This window comes from Aegilops tauschii, chromosome 6 (genome assembly GCF_002575655.3).
Source record: "Aegilops tauschii subsp. strangulata cultivar AL8/78 chromosome 6, Aet v6.0, whole genome shotgun sequence".
NCBI classification, from domain to species: Eukaryota; Viridiplantae; Streptophyta; class Magnoliopsida; order Poales; family Poaceae; genus Aegilops; species Aegilops tauschii.
In genome coordinates, this window is record NC_053040.3 from 13,387,112 (window position 1) to 13,396,412 (window position 9,301).

At 45.1% G+C, this 9,301-nt stretch overlaps 2 protein-coding genes across 2 annotated transcripts; both read left to right on the top strand.

Annotated features, from left to right (window-relative positions):
• Positions 1-440: 440 nt before the first annotated feature.
• Positions 441-1,941, top strand: LOC109748154 (BURP domain-containing protein 6). The gene is made up of 2 exons (XM_020307194.4): positions 441-817; positions 896-1,941. Exons 1-2 carry the CDS (start codon positions 703-705, stop codon positions 1,681-1,683), a joined length of 903 nt encoding a protein of 300 aa, XP_020162783.1. The 5' UTR covers positions 441-702; the 3' UTR covers positions 1,684-1,941.
• A 2,675-nt stretch (positions 1,942-4,616) lies between these two features.
• LOC141025474 (uncharacterized) lies at positions 4,617-9,000 on the top strand. Its single transcript, XM_073500821.1, has one exon. It carries the CDS (start codon positions 5,054-5,056, stop codon positions 6,782-6,784), a length of 1,731 nt encoding a protein of 576 aa, XP_073356922.1. The 5' UTR covers positions 4,617-5,053; the 3' UTR covers positions 6,785-9,000.
• The last annotated feature ends 301 nt before the right edge of the window (positions 9,001-9,301 follow it).

Below are 9,301 nucleotides of genomic sequence, written 5' to 3' on the forward strand. Positions count from 1 at the left end.
GTGTGACGCGAAGCTTCGGTATCTGTTGACATTATGGGACACGTCAGTATTTTTATTTTCATAGTGAAAACAGTGGTGGAGAATGTCATGGCGGCTAAGGTCTGAGGCCTTGTAATGGCGGATCGAGTCTTCGTGGTGACGAGGACTTTGCTTGGTGATTCATGACTCATAACAGCGGCACCGGCAAGTGGGCGCGACAGCACATGCGGAGTACAGAGTCTTAGCATTGAGGGTGAAAACCCAATGCGTGGCCTTAATTGGTTGTGCCTGGCACTGACCTTGTAGAAGGTATTGTTTTGAGAGCACGGATCTTCTTCAGGGTGAAAACCTAAGATCTAGGATCGAGCGATGACGGTGCATGTGCACTGTTTCGTTCTTGGAGGCGGGGCTTTTGGAGAATTTGAATTTCGGGTGTTCTCTAGGTGGTGATTCATGCTGCAGCTACAAGGACAGGATATTTCTTTATTTTTCTTCGTTCTTTCTTTTTCCTTCTTTTTTTTGTCTTTTGGCTGTGTATATCCGTTGTGTCTTTACAACATCGCGCTGTTGCAGAGGCCGGGTGTAATTGGTATCTTCATGATATTAATATATTTCTGATATTAAAAAAAAGTTCACGAGCAAGGAGAGTATATATACCGGGGGAGCGGGACTGCGGGAGGCAACCACCATCGAATCAAAGCAGGCTCCAATATTGATCCAGACATGTACCGTTGTGTTGTGCTCTTTCTGATCGTGGTGGCCGTCGGCACTCCGGCTGTGAGCTTTTGGCTCCCGGGCACCCCGATGCCAGAGGCCATCGCAGACCTTGTGCGGAAAGGTACGTCACTTTTGCCTAGATATAAGTAACCATGTCATGTTGACACGAGTATGTAAATAAGTCTGCTGTGTTCTCCAGGCATCGACGATGCGCCTCGAGTGGAGCGCTACCCTGCATTCCCCAGCATCAGTTTGTGCGGTGCTTGGACCGGCATGTGCACGGCGAGCTTGGCGGCACCGACGGGCATCTTCTTCTACGAGGCACAGCTGCGTCCGGGCAGCACCATGACTATGTCCTTCCCTGCAGAAGCTGAGCCACCCATCCTCCCACACGACCTCGCCGAGAAGGTCCCCTTCGCAAACCTAAGCGCCGTCCTCACCACCTTCAACATCCCAACAGGCTCCGCCGAGGCATCCCACGTGGCGAAAACACTGAGCCTGTGCCAGTCGCTGCCGCACGCCGGCGAGGTTAGGGTCTGCACCACGTCGCTGGAGAGCACCGTGCGGAGCGCCATGAACATGCTAATTGGCCGCTCCACCGGTGGTGACCATGGTATGTGGACGGCCACGTCGGTGCTCCCGGCCGGCGGCGGCCTGCCACGTCAGCTGTACGAGGTCCAGGCGGTCACCAAGCTCCATGGTGACTACTTCGTCGGCTGCCACAAGATGCCATTCCCCTACCGGGTCTACCAGTGTCACATGACGGCCGGGCTCACGGACAAGGGCTACGTGGTCTCGCTCCGAGGACTCGTCGGCGGGAGCCCGACAGCCAAGTTGTTAGCATTCTGCCACTTTGACACGTCCAGGTGGAGCCCGGCTCATCCGTCGTTCCAGGTGCTAGGTACACACCCTGGAACGCCGGTGTGCCACTTCATGCCGTACGCCAATCCGGTGTTTGGCATTGGCAAGAAGGCGACCAAACCGTAGTAGGCTGCTACGACGTACGTACCAACAATCTATGCCATTCCCGTCTAGTACCACGGCCAATAATTAGCAGCGTGCAGGGAGCGCGAGGTTCATACGAAGGCTCTTTTCCTCTTGTCTGAATCTAAAGTGTTGTGGCCTAGCACGCGCAAGACATTTTGTATCGAGTTTACGTTTGTGAACGTGTTTGAATAAATTGTTATATACTGTGGGACTGTGCCCCCAAATGTACATGGGCGTCGTCAGCCGTCAGTTCAGCTTGTGCCATAAGGATCACAAATCTATCTATCTATTATATACTTATCAAACAGTAGTCAAATGAGCCATCACGTTACTTCACATTTATCCTGACCGTAAATTTTAGAGATTAACAACTAAGATTTAAAAGATACAACCTTTACAAACAAATATTACCATGAACAAATAGTTTGACATGTCACCTACAACACGTCTATTTTTTCCTAGAACCAACACGTTTTTGGTTAACTCACTTGTGTTTCTACTAAAAGATCTATATATATATAAAAAGACTGCCTTTGGTTGGTGTAGGAAAGTACGGCAACAAAAGCGAACCAACCTATGTTGAATGATTAGAGGGACAGTGGTAACCCAGCCCAATAAGGTTTAAGTCTTGGCGCTCGCATTATTACTGGATTTATTTCAGAATTTTCAGTGATGCGCTTTCAGTGGAGGAGACGTTTTCGTCGACGACGAAGCGCCTATAGTGACTTCCTAAATCTTAAGATGATATGCCGGCTCAGTCTTTTGAATGTGCTCACATGAGTAGGGTGTGCGTGTGTGTTCATAAGGATGAGTATATGCGCGTATGTATAAGCGCTTGCGTTTGTTACTGTGTTAAAAAAAGTACGGCAACAAAAAAAATACAATAGATAATTAGGAAAGTGCCCAGTTTATAAAAAGAATGGTAGGGAAGAGATTGTCCATCGCAAGTCCACCAAAAAAACAAAAGCGTACCATAAAAAAAGCGTGATGGTAGAGTACACGATTGGTGCTGATGGCCTATATTATTTAAGCAAAAATTTCTAAAAAAAATGTAAGCAAAATAATTAATGCAGACTCCTCTTTTTTCTATGCACAAACAAAAGAACAATCACGAACCAACATGTGGTTGGATGGTTGGAGGGACTGTGGTATCCCCAGCCCACCAGGGTTCAAATCCTGGTGCTCGCATCTGCGTTCGCGCCTGCCGCTGGCCATCATCCGCCATGAAGAAGGGAAGGGGATATGCAGGTGCCTCGTGTTGATCTACCGTGCATTCTGGCCAGGCGGCCGCATGGACGAGGGATCAAATTAAGGTTAGTTTATTTTTAGCATTAGATTAGTTTGCGTTTTTCAAACCATAGAAGAGTAATACTAATTTTGTCATGGTTTATTGGCCCTCTTTGTATTTTATGCCTGATTTTGATCATAGATTTTAATAAAAAAAACTGTTAATGCATGTTACCAAAAACCTATATCAATGAATCCGTATTTGAACATAATTTTCGGTGATACTATTTTTCCTATGTATAACTGATATTTTATTAGTTAAATTTATGGTCAAAATATGACCTTAAACACAAGGAAGACTAATAAATCAGGACGAAGGTAGTAGTAGATATACAAGCATTAACAACTAGATAAAAAAATTGATCTTTGATAGTGTCTCATAAATCAGATTTTGAATTAACTATCTGGGGCCATGTTTGGATCAGAGCCCCAAAGTGCCTGACAAACATTTGGCGTTGATGAAAGCGATAGTTCTATTCGATTGAGATCCAATTATTTGGCTCTCCCTAGCTTCATTACCTCATCCCGTTTACACAACCAAATTTTTGACGAGGCGTTGGAGCCTTGGAGGTCCTTTTCTCCACCAAAATTTAGCACGGGTTGGTTGGCTGGATGACATAACACAATTGAAATGGACCCTAGATCTTCCAATATGTAGTACTGTATGTATCTATCTATCCTATGATTTCTAGTCTTATAGTTCTGGCTCTATTCCTGCCGGTAAGTTAATCCGGTCGAGTGGTATGTAGAGAAATTATGGAAGCCAAGGGCAGGCCAAAACCTTGGATTGTGATATATAGCACCGTTTGTCCAAGTAGCTTCATTATATATTTTGACACTTTTAGGAGGATAAAAAACAAACATCCTTCTAAACTTCCGTGGCTATTTTATACTCCCCCATTTCAATGGATTCAAGTTTGATCATAAATTAGACCAACCAAATATGAATATATGTGGTAATAAAAATTATATCGTTGAATTTGTATTGAAAAGAAAGTTTTCATTGGTTTACTTTTTAAGTCACGGAAATGTATATTGTTCATATAATTTATGGTCAAAGTTTGATTTTGAGAAACGTGCCCGTCTTATTCATTGGAATAAGTATTATGGACTAAATCGTCAAAAGAACAGTTCCGCAAAACACGTTCAGCAAGTTAGCAGTCTGTACGCCCGTGTGACTATTCCTGGATCTCGGGCAGCTAGGGAGCGCCGGCGGCGTTTTGGTTCTTTCAACTTGTCCTTTATTGGCATTAGGTGTAGTGGAAAGTTTAGTCCCATCCCACTAGTGGAGAAAGAGTTGGACCTCTTTATAAGGGATGTTCTTCCACATGCTATTGGAGTTTGAGAATAGAAGAGGCTCTCGCGCACTCCTCCTCCGCCGCCCGCCTCGCCTCGTCGCGCGGCGCGGCGCGGCGGGAATGATCCGAGCTGAGCTCACACCAACGCGCTTATTTTTCCTGCGGTGTCTCCTAACCCTAGCCGCCACGAACAGATCACATCTTTTCCACACGCATGCCCACCGTCGTTCCTTCTGCTGCTGCTGTTGCCGGTGACTCCATCCCGTCCGCCGCGTGCACGATCGACGGATAGCAGGTCTGCAAAACCCCTTCTCTCCGGTTCCTGTATGGGAGAGAGGCGGATAGGTTTTTGGGAAACGACTACGCGAGTGCTCGATGTTCGTCTACTTCCTCTATGTCCGCTTCGCCCTCATCATCACCATGTCTACCGACGCCGAACGTGCCGCCGCCGAGAAAGTTGAAGCCGACAAGAAGGCCGCCCAGGATGCTGCTGCCGCCACCACCGTCGCGGCCTCTGCATGGCCTACTGGAGGGTATAACTCGTTTATTCCGCTCCTATTGTTTTCTGTTTTCGCCATGCTAGCGTTTACGTAGATCTTTTTGTAATTAGCGTAGTATGTGCTTGCTTCACTGAATATCAGTATGCGTTTATTTGTGTCAATGCTATGGTAGTGATTTACTCATGGATTAAGTTAATCAAAAATTGCCTATTTAATTAGCAATGAACTCAGCGTGGATGCCAATTGTGAAGGGATTTTAATACGCTGAGCAGGCTTGACCCGTTCATGGCTTCTTCCCCCTGTTGTGGTACCTTGATTGCCGTCCGTAGAAGGTATGCACCCCGAACGACTCGTTCCACACGATTTGCCCAGCTCGTTCGATCGCCGTATCCGTATGCTTATATCATGCCAGTGCTGACCATTTTCTGCCGTCTGGACTATTTTCTTTCTGCTCAACCATTCTCAGTCCAGGACATGAAGAGAATAGCCCACACTCACCTCGCCGGCAGTGTCGCACTCTTCCTGCTGGCAGCTACCACCATTCCCTCGACGACGGTTGCCTTGGTGTCCTCCTCGGACGGCCAAGCCCTTCTGGCATGGAAGGCCAGCCTCGGCAACCCGACCGCGCTCTCCAACTGGTCCCAGGCCACATGGGCGTGCGCCTGGGATGGCATTGTCTGCTACCAGGAGCGCATCATCTATCTAAGGCTCGTGGGACGCGGTCTCTCTGGCGGGCTCGACACGCTCGACACTGCAGCGCTCCCCGACCTCGTCTCTCTGGACCTCAGTGGGAACAACCTCGGCGGCGCCATCCCAGCCAGCATCTCGGGGCTGAGGTCCCTCATAACACTCGACCTCAGCAGTAACAGGTTCAACGGTTCCATCCCACCACAGCTCGGCGACATGCCCTACCTTGCAGATATCCGGCTCTACAACAACAGCCTGGTCGGCGCCATCCTACACCAGCTCTGCAGGCGCCTCTCCCTGGTGGCACTGCACATCTCGAACAACCGGCTCACCGGGGAGCTTCCAGGCTGCTTGTGCGACTTGCAGTCTATGTGGTATATGGACTTGTCAAACAATCGGTTCGCAGGGAAGCTGCCGGACCGCTGGTGGAACTTGCGGGCTCTTGAGTTCATGGATCTATCCAACAACTCCTTTTCAGGTAAAATCCCTGCGGCTATGGCGAACCAGAGTTGCTCTCTTCGATCGCTTTACCTTGCTAGAAATGGCTTCTTCGGTGTCTTCCCGCCAGTCCTAATGAGTTGCAACTTGCTGGCCACCCTGGACATCGGGTATAATAGGTTTTTTGGTGCTATCCCTCCATGGATTGGGAGTCAAATTACATCCTTGAAAATTCTTAGCCTCAAATCAAACAACTTCACCGGAGAAATTCCTTCAGGATTATCACGGCTTTCGCAACTTCAGTTGCTCAACATAGCCAACAATAGCTTGACCGGCTCGATTCCTATAGCCTTCGGCAGCTTGACCTCAATGAGGAATCCACAAAATATTTCAAATACAGAACTACTCTACGGGACAAGATACAATGATAAACTCGTCATAATCTGGAAGGGTCAGGAGCAGATTTTCCAAAGAACAATCCGGTTATTAGCCGGTATGGATTTGTCGGGTAATCTGTTGTCTCAGTGTATCCCTACAGAGCTAACCAACCTTCGGGGCCTCCGGTTTCTGAACCTGTCAAGAAACAATCTGTCATGCGGCATCCCTAAAAACATTGGTAGTTTGACTTTTCTCGAGTCCCTTGATCTATCTTCTAATGAACTTGCTGGAGCAATTCCTCCAAGCATATCAAGCTTATTGGCGCTCGGCGCGTTGAATGTCTCGAACAATCATTTGTCGGGCAAGATACCCGCTCGGAGTCAGATGCAGACTCTGACCGACCCATCAATTTACTCCAACAATTCTGGACTATGTGGGTTTCCTATAGACATTCCGTGCACAAATGCTTCGCTTGCATCGGACAATAGAAATGGTAAAGAGGATGACTGCTAGATGTACTACTGTGTGATTGCTGGGGTAGTGTCTGGTTTTTGCTTGTGGTTTGGCATACTCTTTACATTTAAGACTTGGAGATGTGGTTTTGTCTCATTTGTTGATGGCATGCAACGTAAGTTTATCAAGAAGGTGTCAGATTAGTTGTGTACTTGTGTTCTCTATTTCATTATGCCAAGAGAGAATGTATGCATAGTTGTGTACAGAGTAATCTTTAAATAAAAAGATCACATTCGGGATCTAGTAAGATGCAATCAGTTTTAGCAAGATGTGGCATGTACATAACATTCCATGTATCTTTTGTGTGTGTGCAATGCAGCATATACGACAGGCTTGAAGTTACTCCCTCACAAAAAAAAACTATGGGGAGAATATCATACGGAAACCAATATTCGGTGTAATCCGGTGAAAGTGATGATTTGAAGTATCAAAAAAATCTCAAAAAATTATGGGATTTTAAGAGGGTGATGTTCTACTGGCATGCAAAATTTCAAGTTCAAACACATCACAGGATATGAGCTATGAAAAAGACAAAATCAGTATTGAATAGTGTAGAACAGTAACGCCACTATTCATTGATGAATTTATCTTTTTCATAACTGGCATCATGTAATGTGTTTTAAATTGAAATTTCATATGACAATAGAAAATCATCCTCTTAACATCCCTTAATTTATTCAGATTTCAATAGAACTTTTAAGCGTGGTTTCCACGAAGTTTTGTTTGAATGTTGGTTTTCGTATGATATTCTCCCCACAAGAAATTCTAGGCACATATCATACCAAAACTTTGGTTCTTTTGTTTTGCGACAAAACTACCAATCTATTCATCAACTGTCAAGGTAGTACAAAGAACAACCAGAAGTAAAAAATATATCCAGGTCCGTAGATCACCTAGTGACGACTACAAGCACTGGTTATTAGCCGGTATAGATTTTCGGGTAATATGTTGTCTCAGTGTATCCCTACAGAGCTAAACAACCATCGGGGCCTCCGGTTTCTGAACTCAGTAATCATGAACAAGATATAAGAAAATACTAACAGCACAATAATGATAATATCTCTTAGTAATTCATAAGTTGGGTCTATCCAACAACATTGTTTTGCCAACAATGTGTTCTCATTATTAATAGCATACATGTTGCTCCTAAGTATTCTCATGATCAGAAAAACAAGATCATCAATCAATACATGAGCTAGTTCTAGAGGCATGACTAGGGATCATCTTGGTGTTCATGTTTCCGCACATGCATTTGGTTTTCCTTCGAATCTCATATTCTAGAACCAATACAATTATAGTACAGAAACATAAACTAATAATGAACATGGAAATATAATAATATATTTATTATTGCGCTTAGGGCATATTTCCAACAGATATGTCAAGTACCTCCTTTTGTTGAGAGCTATTGTGTGTTCTCGGCCATGGAAGGATCTCTCAGCAAGCTCACCAACATTTGTCGTGTCATTTTGTTTTGCTGAGAGTTTCTCCCGGTGAAGTTCCGAGCCAGGAGCGCCTATTTCGTGCCACGTGTCATTTTTCCAGAGAACCGGTATTCTGCTCTCGGGTAGCTGGCTAGATTGCGTCGGTTTGGTCGCCTTTGCCGAGAGGTGTACTCAGTATCGCTATCTTTTCCGAGTGATGCACTAGGCAAATTTGTTTTCAATGTTTTTATAAATTTGGTTTCAATTATGCCTGCATCAAAAGATATATAGCAATAGTATTTCACATATATCGCAATTATATCACATCCCACATATCACAAAAGTTCCCACATCATAGCAAAATCACCATTCCACAACATAGAGGAATATATGTTCTCAAGCTCAAGCACACATGCACAAGTTCTCAAGCACACACAAGGAAGAGTACAAGCACAGAAAGTCAACAAGCAAGAATTTCATAAGCATAATTGGGAGTTCACATGGTTTTGGATATCAGAGTGGGAACACCAGGAGGCGTCATTCGGCTTGCTTGCCCAACTCCAAGTGGAGCTACCGGCTCATCGTTCGACCCTTGCAATGAATTGAGATGTAAGCATTTGAGACAATAAAATTGAATGCATATGGCAAAGACGAAAATGGTTTGCACTCGCATATCTGGCACTGATTTGCCTTGGATAGCATGAAGATTGGTTACCGTCAGCTTTAGTGAAAAAGAAAACCAAGTAAAAAAAGAAAAAGAAAAATAAAAACACATAAAATAGAAAAAACAAAGGGAGACAGAGAGAGCAACTAGTTGATGAGCGCTCTTTCGGGAACCTCCTAAAAATCACTTGCGGTGGGCTGAGAGGCGCTACTTGGCGCGCTCTCGGCCACCGCAACGTGTCGCGCTCCGGGCGCACCCTTCGGATTTTATTTTTTTTATTATTTTTCCGCACGCGTTTTCAGCTTTTTAGATAGTTTTTTCTGGTTCTTTTGGCTTTCCAGTTTTCTACGGTGTTTCTTAGCTCTCCGAAAAACAAACATTCAAAAAAATTCTCATGAAAAAACACACTTTTTTTGCTTTTGTGAGAGA

Bases quoted from the DNA above. Each gene is read 5' to 3' on its own strand.
- LOC109748154 (XM_020307194.4), top strand. From the start codon at position 703: ATGTACCGTTGTGTTGTGCTCTTTCTGATCGTGGTGGCCGTCGGCACT. The intron at 818-895 runs GTACGTCACTTT...TGTGTTCTCCAG, and splicing joins CGCAGACCTTGTGCGGAAAG to GCATCGACGATGCGCCTCGA.
- LOC141025474 (XM_073500821.1), top strand. From the start codon at position 5,054: ATGGCTTCTTCCCCCTGTTGTGGTACCTTGATTGCCGTCCGTAGAAGG.